This window comes from Taeniopygia guttata, chromosome 12, assembly GCF_048771995.1.
Source record: "Taeniopygia guttata chromosome 12, bTaeGut7.mat, whole genome shotgun sequence".
NCBI lineage: Eukaryota > Metazoa > Chordata > Aves > Passeriformes > Estrildidae > Taeniopygia > Taeniopygia guttata.
In genome coordinates this window covers 3450696-3475953 of record NC_133037.1, presented here as the reverse complement: position 1 = coordinate 3475953, position 25258 = coordinate 3450696, and the positions used below count along the sequence as shown (strand labels likewise).

The 25258-nt window shown below is 47.1% G+C and overlaps 1 protein-coding gene across 2 annotated transcripts in view; it reads right to left on the bottom strand.

Annotated features, from left to right (window-relative positions):
• Positions 1-13607, bottom strand: part of RYBP (RING1 and YY1 binding protein) — a 41701-nt gene extending 28094 nt beyond the window's left edge. The window contains exons 1-2 of one of the 2 annotated variants that reach the window (XM_030283000.4): positions 13376-13607; positions 12409-12534 (exon numbers count right to left, since the gene is read on the bottom strand). In XM_030283000.4, coding sequence (XP_030138860.1) covers positions 12409-12534; positions 13376-13407 — 158 coding nt within the window. In that variant the 5' untranslated portion in view covers positions 13408-13607. Of the gene's footprint in view, positions 1-12408; positions 13051-13375 lie in introns of those variants that run through there. The other variant, XM_002194243.5, reaches the window with a different exon arrangement.
• Between the last annotated feature and the right edge of the window lie 11651 nt (positions 13608-25258).

Below are 25258 nucleotides of genomic sequence, written 5' to 3'. Positions count from 1 at the left end.
TTATTTATGTCTCCCTACCCCCAGGATGCTCTTCAGGCTATGCATGATTCAAGGTGTACTCGCAGCAGTTACCAGCATTTCAAAAAATTCAACAATCCCAGTAGTTCAGAACTGGTCGGAAAACTTTTTCTGCCTGGAGCCAGCAGTTCTTCCAGGAGGAACTTCACTTTAAAAGCTGTTAACAATAATACCCTGAACTGGCACAAGCAGGGAAAGCAGCAAGTCACGATAATCGACCTGTCTTACCCACTAATAATCTGCTGGCTATACAAGCAAAGACATGGATACAACTCCAGGGAGAAGGAATGTAATCTTTTTGATACAAGTGAACACATAGATGAGGCTCGTTGAAAACTGTAGCTCTGCAAAATTTGCCGAATCTCTTGGGTTTTTCTGGGTATTTTGTTATACTCTGCTTGAAAACAAGAAAATTTTTGGTCACAGAGGTGCTCTCTAAAAAAAATAAACCCCAAACCAAACAGAAAATAACCAGATCCAGAATTGTAGCAGTCTCAGGCCCTGTTCAGATTATAGAGGCTCCAGGATGACCAAGAGCAAAGAGTAGTCTGAGGAGTGCTCTGCTTACATGGACACAGAAAATGCTATTTCCTAAGGACTTTGTTTAGGGCTTTATTCAACACATTTCTCAAATCTTTTTTTATCTATTAAAAACATCTACTTGAACAAACAGTCTTGGGAAAAAAAGCAAGATCACAAAAGACAACCATGTTAAGTTTCATCTCAACTTATTCCCTTTCTTCTCAGTGCATCAATCCCAGAGGCCTGATCCAGCCCTTGCAGCTGACAGCAAAGTGCTGCACTGACTTCTACAGCCTCTGGACATGACTCAAAAAATCAATGCAAGGAGCAAAAGGTCACATTCTCCCCAAGCATCAACTACCTGTTGAACCAAGACAGACTTGCAGATGCCAGCACACTTGGACATAAAGCGACCAACTGTTATTAAATTTATTTCTAAGTACAATGTCTGTATCCCCACACCCGTGACTAAATAAACCTGCTCCTCACACTACACCTTTGTGGGGGAAAAAAAAAAATAAACCACTCATGCTTGTGACAGCTTTTATAAACAAGTAAGTGCAGTACACAGCTGTACAACTTCAGTTTTGAATTCAGAGTGCCAGTGGGAAAGTTAGTCTGGCTTAAAACTCAAAAAAAAAAAAACTTCAAAAAAAAAAGGCAAGACAGGAAAAACTAGAGAGATAGAAATAAAACCAAACTACTGCTCAGTGCTATCCTTCACTGTCCCTGCACATTAGGGAAAACCCTGAAAACTATAACAGGTACATTATTACAGATCTTTTTCCATTACCTGCTTGACATGCTGAGCCACTGGCAGCACGAATGCCTCTTTCAGGCACAAGAAGTGAGACTGTCCTCGTGTTTTACATCTTTTTAAGTGCACAGGCTGAACACAAAGGTGTGATCTCCCATGCACTCACCGAGTAGGTATGCAGCACACGGGCATGATATCCTACCCATGCTGTTTGTCATTGATTTTTCTATCAGTTTGTTAACTTGTAATTGGAAAAAAATTCTTCCCCTTCACAGAGACAGAACAGATTTTCCCCACCAGAAAGTTTCACTGCTGCTTTCTTGAATGCTGAATCAGGTGTCTCAGCCCAGCAGTGTAAATTCCTTGTACATCCCAGCTGATGGAAGCCAGGAACCTCAAGGAACCCTTCAGAGGTCTACAGCTCTGAATGCAAATGTGTGGTCCCAGCTGGCAGAGGTGCTGCCAAACTGTCGCTGTCAATAAGTCATCTAATGAAGCTCAAAATTTCAGTTTGAGCTCTGCTATTCCAGCCAGTCCCTGTGGACAGCCCCACAGTCCCATGGATGCTAAACAAAGCTTGTCTCAGATGCATCAGATCTTCCTGACCTCAGAAGTTAAGCAACTTACAACTAACTTGGGTTGCTCACATCCGGCAATAAGCACTCCTAATTAATGACTCTTAATTGCTGCCAGAGCCTCTATTCCCACACCCATGACAAAGCATGCTCTGCAAACCCCTATGTAAAATTGCACAACTCTGACAACCCCATGCCTTTAGTACCACACAGCTGAGCCATTCCTCTTCAGGAGCAAACACATCACTGTACCCAAGAGAAAAGAAGTGTACAAAAAGTACCCACCACACCATTCCAGCAGCTCAACATCACTTGCTTTCTCACTGCCCTTCCTCTTTTTTTTTAACCATCATCTATACAGTTCAGAGAAAGGAAGATAAATACTGTTTGTTCAAAGTCTGACTTCACATGCAGTTTTGAGAAGACATTTCAGAACCTAAAGTGCTTCCCAAAAATGAACTTTACCTCATACAGTCTGTAGTGAATTTACTATACAGACAGGTAGACCTATGCAGGTGAGTGACCTAAATGTCCAGATTCACAGCAAGTTAAAGCTTTCTTTTCTCCCAAAAAAGTCATGTCCAAGCTGCCAGGCCCCTGCTCACAGTGCTGGAGGGTACAGAAACACCCACCAGGCATTCAGAACAACCCTGTCCTCCCAACATTTCCAGCTTCTGTGTGTGCCCTGTTGGAACTGACCATCTCTGGACACAGATCCTGCTTACACGAGCTTTGCAGCCTTGTATCCCACAACAGGGATGGGAAATCCATTCTTGCTCCTGACGGGATCATTGCTGTGGCTCCCAAGAGCCCAAAAAGGAGCCAAGTAGCCATGGAAGAACAGCAGTTTGCAGGTTAACTCACCCTCCCTGGGTGTCCCTGGACAAGCCACCCTCCCCCAGTGCCTCGTGCTTTGCCTTTTGCTCTGACAGAAACCCAGTGCCACCAGACTGCTGCAGTAACTTCTGCACCCAAGGGCTTCCCTTTCCACACTTCTCCTCCAATTAAGACCCACTGCCCTTCAAATCAGCTGCCTGTCTCTTCTCCACTAGTCTAGCTACCTGTGTGTAAAACCAGAATAATTCACCATTTTTATAGGCAGCATTTTTACATGATGCAGGTTTACAAATTGCTAAGATTATGCTGAATCACAAACATTTCCTAAAGCTTATTAAATATTTCTGTTAAACTGATCCACACCCACAGATAACAAATGAAAATGGCTTTATTTCTCTTCAAGGCACCTGTAATAAGGCAGCAATGGCAGCAAACAGGCACCAAGCAGCTCCCTGGCCCTATTAGCATTACAGAGGAAAGCCTCCCCTTCTGCTGCTAATGATGTGCTCTACCCTGTATCCCCAGGAGACAAATGACTGCACTGGCTGATTGACTCCATCACAGGGCCATCATCCATCAATGTATTGCCTCTCTTATTGAAATCTCATCTCAGGAAGAGAAAGTGCTCTGTGCTACTTCCGAAAAAAACAGTGAAAGCACTTTCAGAATAAGAGCTCCCAGATATGTAATGAGAGCCAAATATTTCAGCAGGGACACACATTTCCAGCAACCTGAACAGATCAGCATGCTTTGTCCACCCAGGAAAAGTAAGATTTATGTCCTTCTGCTAAACTAGATCTTTTTAATTAAACAAAGGAATGAAACACGTACCATAGACATAAATTTCTTGATCAAATTATAATACAGACAGTGAATAGAATCATACAGATTAAAAATGGCATCCTGAGGATATTTAGCTAGCTGACTTCCTAAAGGGTGAATTCCAGCATCTCTTACATAGGCTGAAATCACATTAGCATCATAGAAGCCCCACTGTCACCTGCAAACAGAAGTGAAAGAAAATATAAATGCTTCCAAAAATTTATTTACTACATAGATAACAACAACAACAACAAAGACAGCAATTCTATTCCATTAATAAATACCCCTATAATTTATAAAACACTGCACACATGAGACTGGGGTACAGGGAGTAACCCACACTCTCCACTCATTGGGGGCAGTTTTCTGATCAACTTTACACCACTGAAGCCACCAAATCCCAGGAGTTCTCCATCCTCTGTCCACCTCCCCAAATCAACCATGTGAAGCTGCACATGAATTACCCAGACACAGTTCCACATGCTCAAAAATAATTTAGTTCAGATAAAATATTTTAGATTATGATCAGTCTCACTTCTGTCTACACAAAAATATAAATCTGAAGAAGACAGCTTTATCTCAGGCAAGATATTTCGTCTCACTTAGCACCTCTGCATGTTACAAACAATTCATTATAACTCTGAAATCCCCATAAACAATCTGCTCGAGAAAACATGTCTAAACATTTATTCCTTGTTTAGCCCTAAACAAAATCCAAAACTGACTTGTTTTGCTTCCATTTTATTTAAAGACAACCAATCTGGTAAGATCCTAAAACTAAAATTTTTGGAACTTCTGAACAGAGAATTATAGAATGGTCTGGGTTTGAATGGGATTCTAAAGATCACCTTGTTCCAACCACTCTGCCATGGGCAGGGACATCTTCCACTACCCCAGTGTGCTCCAAGCCCTGTCTAGCCTGGTCTGGAACAGTTCCAGAGATGGGGCAGCCACAGCTTCTTTGGGCAACCTGTGCAGGGCCTCACCACCCTCACACTATGAAGAGTTTCTTCCTAATGCCTAACCTAACCCTGCTCTCTGTCCAGTTTGAAGCCATTCCCCTTGCTCTGTCCCTTCCACGCCCTTGCAAAAATTCCCTCTCCAAGTTTTAAGTACCTTTATCCTTGTGGCATACGGGTGTGCTCCACAATCCCCAGCCAGTGCCTGAGGAAAGACCACGTACAGTTCAAATCAGGCCTCCTGGTTTCATGATCCATATTTTAGATCCCTACAAGCCCTTTTCCTTGTGAACTTCCAGTATGATTTAACAGAAGATTGGCTGTGGGTGTACTTTGAACTTTCAGAAACACAGAGAAAACTTCAGGAATAAAGTATTATAAAAGCCACACCCAGTTTTAAGCAATTAATTTTGGGAGAACTTGAGATTCACATGATTTGGAACACAATGAGTTACTGAACAGTCAAACAAAACCCAGTGGGCCAGCAAAAACAAGTAATGCTTTTCTCTCTTACTTATATTTGAGCCAGCCAGAATTACTACCTTTCCCATGTTTAACAGGCAGTGATTTTGCTGGTGTACCAATTAGCACTCTGCTACAAAGAACATGCTCCTAATTAATAGCTAGTTTATGGGAAGAGCAATGTTAAGGTTGTACCTCCAGATGCACCAAAAAGTGCAAAAGGAGCTCTGCTTGATGTAAAGGAAATCTGTCTGCACAAAGAGACAATCAATGTATTTAGCATATGTCAGCTGTAAAAGGAACTTACATAAATGTAATGGAGGCATTTCTACATTATTTCTGTTGTATCCTGTAATCCTGGACATCTGCTTAGGGTAGCATGGATAGGCTACCCAGTGTTCCTGGTCTGCTTTTCTTGCTGTGCCCTTAACATAAAGTGGCAATAAGGGAAATTTGCCCTTACCTGTCTGAAACAACTTTAAATAAACATTCAAAAACCCTCCTGTAAGACCCTTTCTCTCTGGAAATGACCACATTTTTCCTTTTACCTTGTGAAGAAATAGCCCAGTGCAAAGAGACAAAGTACAGCTGCATAACACAGCCACAGAGAGAGTTTGTATGAATCCTATTTCAGGTCAGAGCTATGCATTACAAAACCCAGCACACCTTGCAAGTGACCTACATTGCAGGACTGGAACCCACTAACCTACAGAACCACCTGAAATCCCACAAAATAGGTCAGTGGGTTTCCTCCAAAGAAGAATTCCCCAGACAAGGAGAGATGCACGTGAAATAAAGGACAAGCAGAGCACACGCTTTGCCTGACGCAGGAGCCACGTGTCTCACTCTGCTGCCACATTCCTGCAGACTGCAGGACTCCCCACAAGTGCTGTGAACTTCTGTGTTCCTCACCAAGGGACCCTGGAAGGACCTGTCTGTTTGTTCAAGAACAATGGAGCAGGAAGAAAAGGAGCAGTACCGTAGCAAGGAACAGTAAGCCTCCCAGTAATGCAAAGCAGCTGGAGTATGAGTGACACCCAATTCAAGATGAGCAGTGAACTCGCCTGGAGTTATGGCAGGGGTGTCCAAATTACAGCACAAAAGCCAGGTGCAGCCAGCCAAAACAATCCATCCAGCCCACAGCACATTTCTTGACTCCTTTCACCCCTCATGAGGGTCTTGGGTCTCAAGCATTTTCTTCAGGGACCTAAAAATTCAGCCAAGACAGAGTCCCAGAGTGCTGCATGTTCCTGGGGAACGCCAACACTGAGCACAGGACACTCAGCCAGGGAACCACACTTTGCATCCACCACCTCCCTCCTTTCAACTATCACTGAGCAACACTGCACGCTGTCTTATTTCCAGTTCAACCAATTCCCCTTACCAGACAAACCCCACATCAGGGTGCAAACACACCCACCAGCCCTGCAAAGGCAGCAGCAGCTGATGGGAACATGAAACAATCGGGGCAATTAAGAAAGGCATGCAGAGAAAGTTGCTCTGCATTCCTCTGCCTACCAGTTCCCCACAAGGACCTGTAGGGAGCCAGGGGTCAGCATCCCAGTGGACACCATGTCTGTTCACAGCAATAAAAGAGAGCTGCATGCCCTCTCCTCCTACACGCACATACACACTTTGATTTAGATCGCCATCTCCCAGAAAAGCAGCCTATGGAGGAAGGGAAAAGTGAATAATATCCACACTAAATATTATCAGTGATGTATTAACACACTCAGTGCTGCAGTTTATCCGTTAGATCTTCAGAGAGTCTCCACAAGAAATCAGAGATTAAACCCAACCACCCACAATTAATCTAAACGTACTCTATATAAATATTATCAACACCCCTTTTCCATGCTGAAGATTATTTCTTTTAACCAAAAGATCTTTTTATTCTAATAAAAAAAAGGAAAACAACCAGGTATAGCTATTGTTACTTAGTAGGACATTCAGAAAAAAAGTGGTAGAAGAAAAGTGAGTCACGAGAACCACCATACTCCCTACTGAATTTGCCACCCACAGTTTCTCAGGTACCCAAACCTGACAATCATAGCAAAGGGGTATTGCCTTGGTGCTGCACATCAACACTGAGGATTCTCCCTGCTGAGAATGATTTCCCAGAGGTGCTGAGATCTAAGAGAAATCCTGGGGTGATGGTAATGAGATCATTAATCAGAGCCAAACACCGCAAAGAGCAAATCAGGACACAACTCTCACTTCTTTCAAACAGCCAAAGTACAAGACACAGATCTTATGCCAGGGTTATGCTTGCACCAGGCTGACAGATAATAGCTGATCTGAAGCTGAACAGCTTCATCTGCTCAGTTGAAGACTCACAGACTAACTCCAAGCTGCTTTAAAACATAAGTGTATCATGAATCTGTACCAGAATTCAGTTCATAATGGATCAATACTCCAAGCCATGTGGCTGAGACACATGTGGTTCTGCAATACAAGTCACAGATTCAAACTTGGTGTGTTGTCAAACCACAGCCCCAGAATTCAGGGTTTGCTGTGAACCATCAGCATTGTCTGCTTGTCAGATGGTGTTTGCTCCTGCCCTTGGCTCCTCTGCCCTGCTGGGTTTTCCAGACCTAGCAGCAGCACTCCCCAAATCCACAAAGTAACAGCCACGTACTTTTAGTGCTGGTGAGTAAGGGATGAGACAAAAAGGATCTCCAGAACTCCTGGCACGTGGGCAAACATTTTTCAAGCAGGTATTGTGCATTCCAGCACTCAGCAGTACCAAGGCAGAGTTACACTGCACCCTCCCCTACCCCAACAGCAGTCCCTGAGGGGACACATCCTCAGGATGTGGATGCTCCAGTGGAACACTGCCACAACTCCAGGCTGGTACAGCCCATGCCTCACTCCTCCTAATCCAACAGTCATTTAAATTCAGCAATCAACAGGAAAAACAGAGATGATTTAACAATAGATTCAAACAGCCAAATAGTAAAACAAATATTCCAGAGTAAAAGCACCAACATTGCTTCCACAACAGCTTTTTTGAGACAAGTTACATATTCCATTTTTATAGAAATCAAGCCACTTAAAGGCCAGCTATGATGCTAAATAAAGCCCACCTTTATGCAAGTGAAAGCTAACTAACTTGAGAGAACCAATTTAAACCACTTGGCTTCCAACCTACACCACAGCTACACATCACTTCAAGAGTTTTCAGAACAGTCCTGCAAACACATGGCAAATAAGCAGGGCACATATTATCTGTATGAAGGTCGGGACCATAAGCCTGATTCCTCATTCCAGGAATAGCAGGACTATCTGGTGCCTGTTCTGGTCAGCCCAGCATGGAGAAGAAAAGAATACTTTTCCATGGTGGCATGGACAGTGGTTTGCATCCATCAAGGTGGTAGTTCAGATCCTGCAAACATGAAAATTTTCTGCAGAACTAAAGGGAAACAAAGGTCAGTATCTGAGACATGTGTTTCATACAAGAGAATTCAGTTTATAAACAGTTTTAGCTCGGTCTTCCCTCAAAAATAAGGATGGCAAAAAGGTGAAGCACTACTGTCATCAGTCCTTGGGCACTCTACAGTGAAGTGTATATTCACATCACTTGCTGCAAACTCCAAACCTTGCACTTCAGGCATAAAGGTATTAGCAACAAATAAAACAGAAATTCTTGCTCAATTAATAATTGCAGAGGACACACTTATTTCAACTCAATTTTGTAGTAAAGTTCCAATTGTTTTGTTAATTTGCATATCAGACATCCATTTGTTGCTTTCGCATTTTCCACTGACATTAAGGGCATTTCTCTGTACTCAAGGTACATTCATGATAAGAGGATATGAAGTTTGGAAAAGAAAAGCATTCATCCCAAATTTAGAGAAAAATTAACATCAGAGAAGCTCCACCACTTCATATCACTTGCCTATTCATCAAAAAAGGAAAGTTTCAAAAACCAGTTTCCCTGAAATCATAAGGAGGGGAGCAAATATTCACCTTCACAATGAAGTCTGAAAACAATCCCATGCAGAAACACTTACAGCCCTGCCTGGAAGGAGAGAGGAAGTTACAAGAGGTGTACAGGAACACAATATATGTAAACTATCAGAGAACCAAAGGAGAAGAGGAACAAGAATGCCATTAAAGAAAAACAAATAGAAACAGAGAGCCATCACCTACCCTCAAATAGGAACTCACAGGAAATATGAGGCCAAATCCTGCCCTCACATTCTTAGGAAATCCAAAGTAAACCTTCCTTCCATGTTTGAAGAAGTAATGGATATTGGAAAGGAACATGTGTCTGTGGAGCAAACTTCCTGACAGAAGTTTCAATTCCAGTCTTCTCCTGAGTGCAGGAGCTGGTGTTGCTACACCAGAGCAAACCACAAGAAGAGCCACAGGACACAAGTGAAAGTGGTGACCAGCACCAGTTCCCTGTGCTCTGACACCAATAAAAAGCTCCAGGAAAGGAATAAGGCACTGTAAGCCCCAACAAACAGCTCCCCACTGCTCACTCTGCAGCCAGCTAAATCATCATCTCACCCAGCTGAGCTCTGTGCTGAACAGAGCTGGCATCTTTGCCATCATCCTCACAGAAGGAAAACAGTAAAAAAGCTCATCATACTTGCCTAAGTAAAAAGTAATAAAAGTTTAACTATAAAATAGCAAGAATCCAGGTGAGAAAAGGAAGTTAGTGATATACTGTAACAAATCCAGTATACAAGTGCTACAGGTTTAATATAATCTTTGCACAACAATTCTTCAGAGATGGATTTGACCTAATTTTTATTTAAAAGTGCACCTGAAATATTTATAAACAGCTCCTTGAAAAAACAGTCGAGTGCAATTTAACTATTTAGCTTCTACAATGATCTTCACTTGGCAGGTCAGCTCTAAAACTCACTGTTGTTTGAAGCTCCTTTTACGAGATCCTAGGGAAAGGAGATAGCTGGATCTGAGGAGATAAAACTTCTAACTGCTGCCAGCCACCCCTCCCACACACCAACAGATTACATTGAGTCTGAAAAAATATACACACGGTGAGAATTAGCTCAGGGCCTCACCAGTTCTTAAATAAGAGAATATTTATCAGCCAAAGTAAATTCCACAACAAATAACTGGCTTCACGGTGGAGGGAGGGGGGAAGTAGGTCACCAGATCTTAAAAAAATCCCTGGGCATGCTGTGATTGCACACAATAATTTGATGAAAAACAGTTGCCTCACCATGTCTTTCACTACTTGGTTGAGTTTTTTTGTTGAAGTGAGTTTGATAAATTTCCGTAAGTGTTACTGAAGTAAGTCACAATGAAGCAAGGCAGTTTTAACTGTGGAAAAGTGTCATCAACTTGTCAAATTGCAACTTAAAAGTCAAGCTCATCAGACACCTTATATTTCAAGTAATAAATTATCAATCATAACTGATTAAATATCTTTACATCAGTCATTTATTTAAAAAATTCTGAATAATTTCCCAGCATTGACTCGTACGTCACATACTATAAAATTCAAAGTAACACCACAAATAGCTCTGACCTCCCAGAACTTCCCAACACACAATGCTCTCTCACAACACTCAATCACTCCTGCTTTCTGTTATATTTATTCATAAATTATACAAATATGCAAGAAGACATGATGGGCCATTGAATATTTTAAATACTTTCTCAAATTCTACAAACAAAAGCCATTTTAAAAGCAGCAAAAATGAATAGAAAGCTGATGAATTAAATGAATTAAAATTAGAAGCCATTCATAAGGGTCCATTAAAAGCTAAACAAAATTACAATGTTCTAGACCCGAGGATCACATCTGCAAGTAAGGCTACAGCTCTTAACCTGAAATCATCGACTGCTATCGCTCTTAATGGCCCTTTAAAAGACAAACCATCCCACTACTGCAACAAACAGTTTGCAAATTATCTTTAAAAAAAATAAAAATGCAAGGGCTTGTGTGAGCAGGCTGCTGCTCTCCAAATGAACAGCAGCATGGTGGCCAATGAAAATAGCAGTGTCTGATCCAGGACAGATCCCATCTGGGCTCCTACATTTCAGCAGGGCTCTGCTCCCAGTGACACCCAGGCACTGGTGTGACACTGGGAGCGTGTGGGGACTGCACGGCCACGCTCCGGAGGAGCAGCTCAGGACCAGGAGCAACACGTTCCACCGGAGCCCACCGGGAAGCTGAGGAAGCAGAAATCCACAGGAATCAAACGTGCTGGGAAGGTTCAGCTGCACCACTAAATAAGACTGAACGAGTCAAGAATCAGCTCCAGGTGCACAAAGAACACTGCTGTCCCAAAGCTCCACTAACTCAAAGCTCTAACCATGCTATTTATTGGTTTAGGTTCAACACTTCTGTACGTTTTGTAAAAAGCACAGATACTTGTAGCTGACTGCATCACCAAACGCAGAGTGAAGCACTTCAGCGCTCTGTTACTGTAACTCAGAGTTTCAATGGCCCGCAAACATGCTCCCCATTAAAAATGTAGGCACTTCACATTGTCTAAAGCACAGCGCGAACAATAACAACCCAACACGCTTTCACCTCCTTTGTCAATCAAGCCAAGACAGCCAAGTCATGCAAACAGCCTGCTGATGAGAGCACCTCAATACACAGCTGCACTCAAGGAAAACGACGCCTCTCACAATGGAAACCTCACAGACTATTTCTTTGGCAGAGCACTGCAATTGGGAACTCAAATTTGGAAGGTACAATATGAACAAAATCAGAAATCAACATGGCAGAACAAATCACAGAAATAAAGGAAAGGCGCAGCACCACATGCCTGCTTTACCATCAACTGATACCGCCAGGACAAACTTTCCAAACACTCTAACTGAGAAATAGCAAGTTTGGGGGTTTTTTTGAGATTACATTAACTATTGCATGTCAGACTCACCACCTCACAAAGACCTCCGCAGTTTCTCAGAGCAAGGCAATCAGAGAGACCTGACAGCTAAAGCTTTCAAAAACCCGCACTATTCCCACACTGAGCACAAAGCCGATTCCTTTCTGATGACAACAGTCACCGAGAGATCAACATCTCAAGGAGAGAGTTGTTCTCACGGCATCTTTAGTTTCCTTTCTCACTCCCTAATCCTAAATCGTTCCTATTCCTGCAGAGAACGCAGGTAAACCTCCACCCAAACCACAAAAAGCCATCTGACCCAAACCATAGTCAGAGCGTTTCTGGCTAGCTGTGCATCTCCAAAAGGTTCTCTGTACACCAGCAACAACAACAAAAAAAGCACAGAACAAAAAGATTCAGGTTGCTGCCACATCCACAAAACATGTCTTCCAGCTCCAATTAAACGCTTGAAAGAGAAATTTTTTAATCCACAAGCTTCTGAACAGGGACAGAAGGGACCACATCGGGGGAGAGAGGGGATGCAACCAGCCGATATCCAGGCAACAGCGAAAAAAATCAACAAGTCGGCGCAGCCCAGCGCGGAGCACGAGCCGCGTTCCAAGGTGCGGACGTACCTTGTGGAGGTGCCTTTCCTGACATCGCAGATGCTGCATTTGAAGGCTTCGGCGCTGTTCCTGAAGGTGCACACGCTACAATCCCAAAAGCCTTCGTCGGCTGCAGGTTTGGCTTGCCTTTTCGGCCTTGAGGAGGGGGAGGGAGAGGGGAAGCGTGTGTGTGTACGTGTGTGTTTGGGGAGGAGGAGAGAGGCGGCAGGAGGAGGAGAGAGAGAGAAGGAGGAGGAGGAGAGAAAGAAAACACACACATGAGAAACCATGTTACAGAGCCCCGAAACCCAGCGCCTGCTCGCACCGCCGCTCTCCCGCGGGGCCGGGAGCAGCCGACAAACCCCGAGCGGGGCCGGGCCCGGAGAGGTGCGGGGGGCGCCGAGCTCCGCCCCGGCCCCGCCGGGCCGAACCCGCCGGGCCGGGCCGGGCCGGGCCGCCCGCGTCCCCCCGCCCGCGGCGGGAGGGTGGGAGGGTGGGTGGGCGAGTTTGCGGGCTGGGAGGCGCGTTCCCTCCTCCACCTTGTTAAACCTCCCTTTGTCTGGGAGCGGCGAGTGCGCGGAGCGGGGAGTGCGAGCGAGCGGAGCCGCCATGGCTGCGCTCGCACCGCACCAGCCCTGGCACCGGCGGCAGGCTGGGAGACACCGGCACTCCTCCTCCTCCTCCTGCCGCTGCCCTTCCACGCTCCCTCCATCTTAGGAGCCTCCCTCACTCCTTCTCCCCGCCCGCGGCCCCCACCCCCGCCCCGGCCCCCCGCGTACCTGGCGGGGCGGCGCGGGCTCGCCGCCCCCTCCCCGCTCGCTCCCTCCATCTTAGGCGCCCCTCGCCGCCTCCCCCCGCCGGGGCCGAGCACACGCCGGCGGCTGCCAGCCAGGGCCTACCGCCGCCATCCCCTCGGCCGGGGCCAGGGCAGAGGCGGCCGCGCCGCGCTCCCTCCATCTTACCGCCTCTCCCCGCCCGCCCCCGCGCCCCCGCTCACCTGGTCGGGCTCTTCTTGTCGCCCATGACCATGGATCGGGGCCGCCCCTGCCCTGCGCACAAAGAAAGAGGCGAGGGGAGGGAGGGCGGGGGGACGGGGCTGCCTCCGTCCAGCAGGCTCCGGCTGCTGCGCACCCCCGCGCCGCCGATCCTGCCGCTGCCAGGCTCCGCTCCGGACTAGCAGCGCAGCGCAGCCCGGCGCCCTCCCTCCTCCTCCTCCTCCTCCCTCTCTCCCTCCCCGCGCCGCGCCGCTCCGGCGGGCGGAGCTGCTGCCGCGCCGCGGCCAATGGGGGCGGCCCCGCCGCCGGCCCTGCCGGGGAGGGAGCGGGGGGGAGCCGGGAGCGCCCCGGGAGCGCCCCCTGCGCCGCCCCGCCGGGTCCCGGCCCCGCCCGCGCGGAGCTCCGCGGGCCGCCCCTCCGCGCCGCGGTCCCTCCGCGCCGGGAGGGCTCGGGCTCCGCGCAGCCCGCGGGCGGCCCCGTCCCGTCCCTGCCCCCTCGGAGGGCTCGGAGCCCGCCTGTCACCCGCGGAGCGGGGCTGCCGCGGGCGGGACGGCGGCGCACGGGGGACGGCAGGCCCGCTCCGTGAGGGGAAGGGCGGCCGGAGCCGGTTCGCCCGCCCGGTGGCTGCGCTGGGAGCACCGGAGCGGCCGGTCAGAGGGAGGCAACTCCTGCTGCGTGCCCTGACCTCGGGGACGGGCTCACGGTGCCATCAGTGATGCCACCTCGCTGAGCTGGCTTCGGGCTCGGGGTCAGGGCAGCGGCCCGCCCAGAGGCCGAGGTGTTTCGACAGCGCTGCTTCCAGAAATGTTCCCGTCAGTCTCTCGGGGATCTATCGGCTCCACCAAGCACGAGCTGTGCTTCTGCAAAACTCCCGAGGTGGCAAAACGTGGCGTTCCTAAAAAGTGGAATTCTCGTTTCCCGAAAAGCAGCAGTCCTGCCCTGAGATTCCCCACGGCCCCCGGGGCTGTGGAGGCGCTGGGCTGGGGTGGTGACACCCAAGCGAGAGCTGTCCGTGTCTTTGCTGAGCCCCCTCCTCACCGGGCTGCTTCCTCTGAGGAAGGATGGGCAAGGGGCGATGAGTGAAGGCGGAAAAGTTGATACAGCCCCACACGGCTTGCAGTGCGGGCATTCTTTCACTCTGCTCTTTCACTGTGTTTTTCACTGTGCTTTCCCACCTTCTCAGTGGGTGACTAAGCCAGGCAAACATCTCCCATCAGTGAACAGCAAACTCCATCCCCAGGCAGGGCGCAGGGCAGGCAGAAGGGATGTGGGCTGCTCACCTGAGAGAGTGGGGCTGCAGGGAGAGCGTGGAGACAGTCTGAGCAGAGTTAATCCATGGCTGAGTACAAGCGGGGAAAAAATAAAATTATTGCTTAAAAGCAAACCAATGTAAGTGGCTTAAAGAGGATAGGAGGTAACATAACCATGTCCTGTGCATTAAAGCTTCAGGAATCTGGACTCACAAGCCACAGAGGGCTTTTCCCTCCACCAATGCCCATTTTAACAGTCAAATCATGCTGACAGAGTCACCTCCTGTATGTAAGAGCTTTGTGTAATCCATTTTACCCTACCCAACCCCCCCCCCCCCATGCCCACCTAGGTAATTTAACCCTTGCTGGCACCTCCACCAAACACTTTAATTTCCAGACAGACTTCCAGTGATTTTTTTCTTCACCGCACAAGTTCCTGAACAATACAGCAAGACGCAGACATACTCCAAGGGCAGAGTTAAGGTTGCACAATTATCACATGTAGGAAGTGTCATTTTCCCATTGCATCTGCTGTTTTCCAAACATTTTTGCTCTTTTAGATTATAGCTGTAACGTTTGCTTTGGGAATCTGTGTGGGAACAGGAACTCGGCAGTGCTTGTGGGGTCTGGTAAGCAGAGACCTGGCGTGCCATCACTTCCAGACCTTTGTGACGATGGAGAGTGTGGGGACAAGAACAGCACCATTCTTGGGGACAAGGTCAGTGGAGAACGTGAGAAGCACAGAAAGGCAGAAAGCACTGAAATTTTGACTTAGGCATGGTCCAACTCTCATTTTCTACCACAGGTGTTTCCTTTAGCTCCAGTGTTGTGTTAAGCAGAGTGACAGCCACCACAGGCATAAAAAGTAAGTTTTTGTGGAAACAGCAGGGAGCTGTGGCCCATTTTTAGAAAGCAGTTTATCTCCTCAAAAAAGTTTCAGGGTTGCTGTTTTCATAGCAAAAGTTGTTTTCTTTCCAAAAACCTGCTACATCCTTCGTTATTAATTCCCCTGGAAACCTTCCTTCCTTGACAAATAACGTCACGTGTTAAAAACTTGGCAAGCCAAGCACAGCATGACTTCATTCAATCCCATACATCCATCAGGAGGTGATCATTCCCAATTTGTTAAGCACCCTTCAAGCCACAGTTTGGGGTCTCTTCCTTCATGGAGGGTTCTGGAGGAGTGCCATGGCCCGTGCTGGGCTGGTCCAGCCAGAGATTTTGGGATGCTGTGTCCTGCAAGCAGCACTTCCCTGCTGCCTTCTCCAGACACCAACACACCAGGACAGGAACCACTGGCAGAAGCCAGGGCTGGAAATACAGTCAAACTAAAGGGCAATTGCTTTGGTGGGGGTATTTCTTTCACACTCTGGTATTAACACAGTGAGTTATCCTGCCAGCCTCAAAATTCCCTGAGGTGGCACAGGTAGTGCGTCCCTCTGAGCATTTGAGGATTTTTAATGGAGTTTGGGCTCTCTTGTCCTCTCAAGGCAGCCTTGGGCAAGTTATTTAACACTTCTTAACTCCAGTAGTCTGGATTTCAAAACTGTAAGGAATGAATCTTCTAGGCTCCCACATGGCACAAGTTTTCAAACTCATTCCAGCTAAATGGTTTGAACTTCACAGTGATGTTCAGCAGGTCCTAAATCCGCCTGAAGGAATTCCCACCCTTTACTCCAGAAGATGCCACTTTCTCATTGATGCCAAATGCGTGTTTTTTGAGAGTACTCTCATCTGTGAGAGGGCCCTATTAACCCACTTCTTCCCACCCTTCCCTCACCACGTGGATTTTTAATGGCAAAATCCTTGTAAAGAGACACTGGCTGCAGGTGTTTCCAGGGCACAAGAGACACAGCAGTGGGGAAGGCAGGTTCACAGCACAGGCCACAAACCTCTTGGGCCAACCCAGCAGCCACAGCCTGTGCTGGGAGGTCCAGAGCAAACTACTTCAGTACATCCTTTATATCTCTTGGGATGAGATGTTGGGATGAAACAGATGGAGCTTCATTCCCCATTTGCAGCTCAGCATCCCCCTCACCCACAATGGTATCACAGCTACTCCTGCTTCCCTGCTTCAGCCCTGAACACAGGCAACACTCCAAACCACAGTGTGGCAGCCCATACCCCTCCCCAGAACTGGCCAGAGATGCTCCAAGATGCACTCCCGGGATAAACACCCTGTAAGCAGCTTCTTCAGCACAGTGAGACCTCCAAAACCTGGGGTGCCAAGAACTCAGGGGTAATTCCCTGCACCGGGACCATTGTGATAAAAGGATTTAAAAATAAATAGGGATGCTGCACCCAGCCAAAGTCATTATTTTTGCATAAGGTTCAAAGCCAAATATAAATATTAACTTGAGCTTCTCAGCCCCCTTGGTCACTGTGGTAAATAGACATTTTTGTAATTTTGCATCAGACATGCGTAATTTCTCAGAAGTGGCTGCTGCCCTGAGCAGCCCAAAGTCTAACCACTAGTAAGTGACTTTTCTGTGGGTTTAATAAGGAATTTGTTATATAGGAGCTGGAATCAGGCTCAGGACACAGATCTCTCTATTAGTTTGCCCAGACCTAGAAGGATCAGAAGTGATGCTGCCACTCTCCGGGACAGGGAAGTTGCGTATCACCACACAATTAGCACCTTTTAGTAGAAGTGGGTAGAAAGGGAAATTAGCAATTGAGGGTAGAAACGGTGAACCAGCTACACAAGAGCGCCTTCACAGCCAGCATTCATTTTGCTGTGTCCTCCTGAAGAGGGTTAGATGTGTTTAGCCTCCACAGGTTTCCAGCACGAGGAGAAACCGTCCAGGGGTGGAAGATAAAGAGGCTGTGTGAAAGCCGGCAGACTTCACCCAAAGCAGCATAATGTTTGCCATACATAAGAGCATCCTTGGCAAGGCAGGCAGGAGCCTGTGCTCAGTAGCCTGGAAGTCTTCACCACAAAATAAAATACCAAACCAGAAAACAAGCACTGCCCAGAGGCACTGGTGGCCAGCATACTGCACCCTCTCTTGCTTCAAAGCACAGCGTTAACTGCCATGGGGTTCCAGTAGCAATGCCAGAGAGAAGTCAGGAGGAAACTACTCTTGGAAATCTCACCTAGCACTTGACAACATCTTTGAATATATGGCCCAGACCGAGTTCATAATCTTTTTGGGAAAAGCCATGTACTAGGGATTGTGTAAACACAGAGCTGGCTGATGGATGGCCCTGGTGCAACACAGAGATGTATGCATGCTCCAGCAAAATTTACTGAATTAACAACCATTTTGGCTTAATACAGGGACAGAGAGTTCACTGATAAGTGGGGGGGGACAATAAGCAGAAGTTACCACACAGAATTCCATTTTCCAGACTTCAGGAATGAGTTGGATGCAAGGTCAGATGGGCTATTTTTAGTTGTGCTGGGAGCACAAGCATAGCAAAGTGGGCAAGGGATGAAGCAAGAAAGAGCTGGAGAGATAATTGGTAGACGTCCTCGTAAAACTGCCTGGGGATGAACATTACTTGATACTTCCTTTCGTGACTCCACTAGGAAAAGGAGGGATTGTGCTTATAACCTGAAGACGAGAATATCACACTGGAAAAAGAGAGCAAGTTTGAGAGAGCAAAATGGAAATGGGGTGAAATCTGCTGCTACCGACTTTGACAAGCTGGCTGCTTGTAATCAGCCTTTCTCTCCTGGAGCAGAAGCTCATTGGTGTGGCACACAGGAGGGAGAACACCTGCCTCAGGTGTTTGAGTGCCACTGGTGTGACTCAGCTCCTGGAAAGGCCAGTGTCAAGCAGGGGTGTCAGAAGTACCAAAGAATGGAGACAAGGAAGCATTTAACACCACTGAACAGTGCACAGGCAAGATCTTGTTGGAATTCTCCAGTTGAAGACAAAAATACATTCAAGCAGGGACAAGCATGGAGAAGAGTTTCTAGGATGGTCAGGGAAATGGAAAACCTGTTTTATGAAAGGAGTCTCTACAAACTCAACTTTCTCAACCTGGGGAAACAAAGAAGGAGATATGACCACTGTAAAATACACTGGGGAAGGAGGCAGCACATTGCAGCAATGAAAGAGCTCTTAGACAAGAATGAAGAGTGCAACTGATCTATGCTGGACATGTGGGATGGAAACTAGACATCTGTTTCTAACCTTCAGAGGAACACGGAACAGAAACAGCTTTGCAGTGGGAGGAGCAGAGGCACTCGATGTAAAGATGGACCTTGATCGTTTGCAGAAGGAATCACCCGATGGAGCAGCTCACAGGCGCTGTGATCCCGCTGAGGTCAGACCCCAGGGCTGTCACCAGAGTCCTGTCTCTCCCTTCTCACCCACCCACACCAAAGGATCTCATCTGGCTTGTTCCCAGCTAACAGATTCCGGTGGATGTTCTCTTAAGGGAAGGGAAGACGTACAGGGAGAAGAAAACTCTTCATCCAGCTTTTGTGCCTAGAAATGGATTTCTCAAACATCCTGGGATCTCTGATTTGCTTCTAAATTTGGTATGTGGGTTTTTCCTCCCAGAAAACTTAAAACTTCCTGTATTCAGCAAAATAAGGGTATTTTTAAAGTCTTCTTTCTTCTTTTTTTTTTTTTAATCTATTTTTAGATAGTCTTTCATAGTTTCTTTGGAAAGAAGTTGTAGAACTGAATTAGCAAGTGATCAAATGCCGACTATCAGGAACTTCAAACAGCAAGCCAAAAACTTTCTATCAGAAACAGCCTGCCGAAGAGCAAGGAGAAAAAGGATCTGAAAGATGAGGAGCAATATGCAAGCAGCAGCCAGTGCCAGGAATCTCCAGGGTCTGTAAACCCTTAAAATGCCAGACAGACTGGAATGAAAAACAGCCTGAAAGGTAGAGAAGCACACAGCACTCTGCATGCAACAGCCTTAAATATAAAACTAGGCTGAGTAGTAAAGAAAGCCAACAAAAACTAGAGGCTCTAGCTAAGCATCCTGCATGCTGTACTCTACAGATAGCAAAGGCTGTGCAATTTAAATCTGTAATCCCTTCCCAAGCAAAGAGGCTTTTGCAACAGCACAATCTGGATGTCACCAGCATATGAATAGGCATCTTGGGACTGATCTGGAGAGCAGAGGTCAAAGTTTAGTGATGTATGTACTTGTCTCCCTAATGGATCTTATTGATTATTATCCATAGAAACAAGCAACTTCTCCAAACCTGCCTCCCCCTTTGGGCTAGCTGCTGGCAACTAGGAAAAAGCACCGTGATCTCCTAGGTCCACACTGTTTGTAGAACACTGAAGCCTGTGATAAGGAAACACACGAATGGTCATTAGGTCTGTGTAACATCTGCATAGCAATGATCCATGGGAGCACAGAATCAAAAATTAACTCCTGATAAAATGTATTAAAAATATTAGGATGACATGAGCAAGGGGAGTCAACATTGCAATTCAATCATCTAAGTGAATTATGCATTGTGGAAGGGGCTGAAAAGTCCCAGTACAGGTAAAGTCAAATTCACAGTTGTCCAACCACAAGTATTTGAGCCAGGCACCTAAAATACTGCAGAGAAGTTGTGCTGTGATACAAAGTGATGGCAGCCCATTGCTATCCCCACAGCACAAACACCATTTTGTTGAAGCATCTTCAACAGGAGAGAAAAAATGGGAAAAGCCCAGGAGGATGGGACCAAAAGTCCCGATGCTGTGTACTCCTACCACAGTGAGCACTGCAGTGGCAGCCAGCCAGCACGGTGGTGTGAGCAAAGCCAGCTCAGGTAGGGCACTGGGAACGCCCTCGGGTGGAGACTAAGCTGATAAATAAGCAAGGTAGGGGTGATTATCAGACCTCCTCAAACTTCCTGAGTTTGCAAGGCAGAGCCAGAGAAAGCAGGCTCACGCTGGGGACTTTGCTACTCCCACTTCTAGCTGCTGCCAGAAACTGGAAGTGAGGAAAAAGTGGGGGAAAAAAAGCCCCAGTCAGCTTTGTCTACAGTATTTCAGAATCTCAGAACCCCATTTGGGTTCAAGTTCAGGAGCCAGCTCAGGTAGCAGAGAGGTCCTGGCTCTCTATGGAGATGTTTGTCCACCTCCATCAGCAAACAGCAGGTCACTGAGGCTGGTCCTGCTGATGTGCAGCCTGGGATCTGGCTCTCTACTCTGGCCATCCTCATGCTCTCCCATCTCCCAAGCTAAAAAGGGGCAGAGGGATGTGGCAGGGCTTCCCTGGACAGCAGCAGCCATTTCCCACCAGCAGCTCCTGCTCCTGGCTCTGTGGGATGTGCAGTTTGCTAGCAGAGGTTGCATAAACCTGGTTCTCCACCTGCACAGCCTCACTTTGCAAACAGTGGGTCTGCACACCTGAAAAACAGAGAAGCTTGGGAGTATAAAGCCAAGTATGGACTGCCATGGATATTGAGCCCCAGCACAAACCAGAGCGCAGTGGCTGTGTTACTCCAGTGGAACTGTAACAGCATGATCCCAGCCCCATCAGGAATGTTGTTGTTCAATACACATCTAAGTCACACAACAGCAGCAAGCCTGCTGCACCCTCAGTTTTCTCCAGGTACAGCAGATCTGGCTTGCTCTGGGGTGTGAGAAGGCACCAGCTCCAGGCTGCCAGAGATGCTGTGCTCTGTGCAGCTGGCATTGGGATCAGCAGCATCTGGGGGAGTGCAGCTACTCACTGCTCACCAAAACAGCAACAACAAAAAAGCCTCTTTTCTCCTAGAGTACAACTGATTTCCCTTCCTCCCATTCTCTTAACAGATGTCAGAAAAAAGCATGAATGGCTGCAGCTCTGTGCTCAACTCACAGATTTCACACTTGCTGCAGAGCTGGCCTTCTGCTTCTGAACCCAGCTCTGGAAGGTGTTGCTTTTTGAAAAGAAAAATAGAGAGAAAGGGGAGAAAAAAACCCCTTAAACACTTAATAGTAAACCCCTTCAAAAGAAAACTTGCTTCAAGCCAAAAAACATTTGCCAAGTTTCAACTAAATGTGGATTTTCACGACTCTGTAATAAACACCTCAATATGGGGGTATCAAAATGAGAATGCTGAGACAACTTTGCTCCAAGCAGCTAAAAAAAAAAAAAATATATATATAATACATAACTTGTTTTTTTAAAAGAAAAATCCAACTACCCCAATGAGACATTTGATGGTGTTTCAGTTACATATATATATAGAAAAAAAACCCAACCAAACACAGAATAAAACAGAATGAAAAGCTGTGGATTTGTGAGTTGCCCATCATTCCAGTCGGGCAGGAGCAGGACTCTCCCCAGAACCAGATCATAGATCTGGATGCTGCTGCAGTGGATTAACCTGAGAGCACTGCAGGAAGGAAGCATTTCCAGGTGAGAGGAGGGGTTCACTGCAGAAATGCTCTTGCAGAACCTACCTGGACCTTTTATCTCATCCAGACCCAGCCAGCATTCCCATGGTCTCTGTGGCTCTGAGCCCAGCCACAGTGGAGCTCCAGGTCATGCCCACTAAGGCTGTAGGTGTCAGAGGAGAGCCAGCAGTGCTCTCAGTGCCAGGTAGGGATGGAGTGAGCCATTTCTCATTCCTGGGGCTGGAGGAGTCTCAGTCTCTGCTACTCAGGTGTTGAATGACTTTTCCTGATGCACAAGGTGGGATCCCAGGCAAGCAGAGCTCTGGGTGTGAGAGATGAGCACATCCATCTCTGCTCAGAGCCAAGTCTGGCTGTTTTACAAACAAACTTTGATTTGTTTTGGAATGCACAAAATGCCCTTAAATCCAATTTAGTCATTAAAGGACTTTGCAGCCCCAGAGGCACCTACAGCTTGTGAAGGGACAGAGGGGATCCAAACCAAGCTGCCATCGTGGTGCTGCCAACCACAGCATCCCTGCAGAGGGAAGCAGTGGGACTCTGCTGCCAGGGGACCAGTGGCCTTAGGCTGGTTTTAATTCTTTAATTCTTGCCAGCTCCCTCGTGGTGTCACGCACAGGATGGATTGGGAAAGCTGCAGCAGGAGCACAATCCACATTTCCGCAGGGAAGAGACTGTAGTTAGGACGGCAGCCATGAGTTAGCTAAACTTGTCCAAATAAAGGGAGGGAAAAGCTACTCTTGTTGTTTTCCCAGCCTCAGAGCAATATACTTCCCTAGGATCAATCCATAACAGGTTGTTGTGTTCAGAGCTAAAATTAATCTTACACCAGGAGAATGAATTAAAACAATGAAGAGTTTCCTGCATTCATTGCTAAAAAAATTAATCTTCTGAGAGCTTCCTTTTCTACTTTCCAACTGGCCACCTTGCTTTCATTCAAGGAAAGTCTGAGTAAAAAAAATGTAAAACTGCTTCCAGGTGGTTTTGGTTAAAGCAAACAAAGAGCTGTGAATTGTGTCAGAGCCTGGTTGCAAGGCATGGCAGAAGGTGGAGGGTTAGCCAGAAAGAGAGAACCACCACTGCTGAGATACAGCCACTGGCCTAATTAGGTGGAATAGCTATTAGTGATTCCACCTAATTAGATAATTAGATTAATTATCTAATTAACTGAGATTGTTGTTAGACAAAGGCAGGTAGAGCTTCAGAGGTGATAAGGAAGACATCAGGGCAAGGTTACTCTGATTTATATTGATTTCTTTAACAGTTCAAGAACTCCCCTGGTTCCCACATTTATTTACCCAAGTCTTGCTCCTCTAGGGTTGTTTTAAAGTGATTAAAGCAAGGAAGGGGGAGGATGTCCTTTTAAAAAAAGAGAGGGGAAAAAAAAAGGATGTTTCACTTCAAGTCTCCCCCCTGCTACTGAAAATCTGGAATTTGGCAGAGCAGAAAAACCAAATGTGGCAGGGGAACGAGAACTACCTGTGCTCCCCCTACTTCTTGTGCTTGGATCTTGCCATGCATCCTCCCCACAGACCTTTTTGGCTACACAGTGTGTTTGTCTTTGGGGAGAGAGACAACATGCGAGCTAATGATGCACCAACAGCGAGCGGGAGCTGTGGCTGGCAGCTTCTCCTGCATCCTCGTTCTGTGCTGGCAGTGCTGGTGGCAACCACAAGCCAATTAAGGAGGCCTGGTTGTGGTAGAGGTGGCATAAAAGGAGCATTAGAACATCCTACCCCAGAGACCCGGCAGTCCTGGATACCCAAGGGTGAGAGCAAGGCAGGTTTGCCAGTTTAATAAGCCAAGTCCTCCTCGCTCAGGCGTGAAGATAATATTATGCCAGGCAGGCCCAGGTGGAGGAGGCAGAGCCAGAGCCTCCAGCTTCCACAATTTCAGCCACTTGCTTTGAACTTCACCACCACAGACTCAGGCCCTCAGTGCAACCCAAATTTTTAGGAGGCGCAGGAGGGGATGCAACTGAATCCACCCTGTCATTCCTGTCCTACATCTATTGTTAGATGCATCAAGGAATTTGACCCACTTTGGGAGTTTCTGGTAGTTTTTCGCATTCCATTTGTCCTTTCTGACTAACATTTTGCACTTGTTTGTCTCAGCTCTGGCTCTGCTTCCTGTGGTGGATGCTCAGATTGCTGGAAAAATACCCAGCTGCTGTATCCCACTGTGTTTAGAGCTTCTAAGCTCTGAGTGGATCCAGGACACTACCCACACTGGGTTTTGGGGCATCTTCCTTTCGTGCTGAGCTTCCATCCTCCAGCTGACTGCTTGAATTCAGATCTTACAGGTTTTGTACACTTGCTCACACCAAGACCACAAGCTTTGCACACCACGACATAATCCTTTCAGAGGCCCATAATAAATGCAATCCCAGGTGGTCTTTCCCTTGGGTTTTGGAGCTTGGCTGGTCCTGGCTCATGCTGCAGAGCACAAGAGCATTTAGTGATCCAGTGACTAGGATGTCCTCAGCACAAGGGCCCTTTGGCTCAGCTGCCTGCAGGAATCCTCACAAATCAGCCATATGGCAGAAGAAAATGGTTTACACACCTTGTCAAGAGCTCAGAGTGACTTACAGTTTATCTCCTCTGGCTCTGGTTGATCCCACAGATACACCAGCCCCTTCCCACAACAAATGCCTCCCCATCTCTCTGCCTGACTCTGCTGCACACCTCTGAGGTTTCTCTTTTGTGTGCCCTCCTATCACTTGACTTCTTCATTCAGCCTTAATACCTGTGTATAATAATAGCTTAATAGCTTTATAATAGCTTCAGCCTGTCTCCTGGGAGGTACAGAAATAAGCCTGTCTTTCCTGGTTGCAGACACTAAGTTAACAGACCCATTATTGGTCACACCAGGACCACTGGAACTCTCAGCACCTATTGCCCCTACTCCAGTGCATGTGCCTGGACATCCTTTTTGGCAAGATGCTCTTCCAGGCCCCAGCAGCATCCCATGGAAAAGCTGCAGGGTGTTGCTGCCACAGCAGTGCCTCGGGTATCTCATGGGGCTGGGCAGGCTGTGCCCTGCCAGGTGTGGTATGTGGGGTTCCCACGCTCTCTTCCTGCACCCCAAAAAGCCACAGAGGCCACAGCAGCCACGATCTCAGGCAGAACTTGCTGTTTCCTGACAAAACAGCCACGTCTCCACGGGAGCTAAAGGGTTGCAAACACAGCCACATCCCTGTGAGCCGTCGGCCATCTGGTAAGAGTATTGGAGCGAGGGACTGTCAAAGCCAACAGACACTTCTTTTGCAGAGTTTTTCCACTGTAGAGAAAAATCACAAAAATTTCTATTTTGTTGCGTCATAATC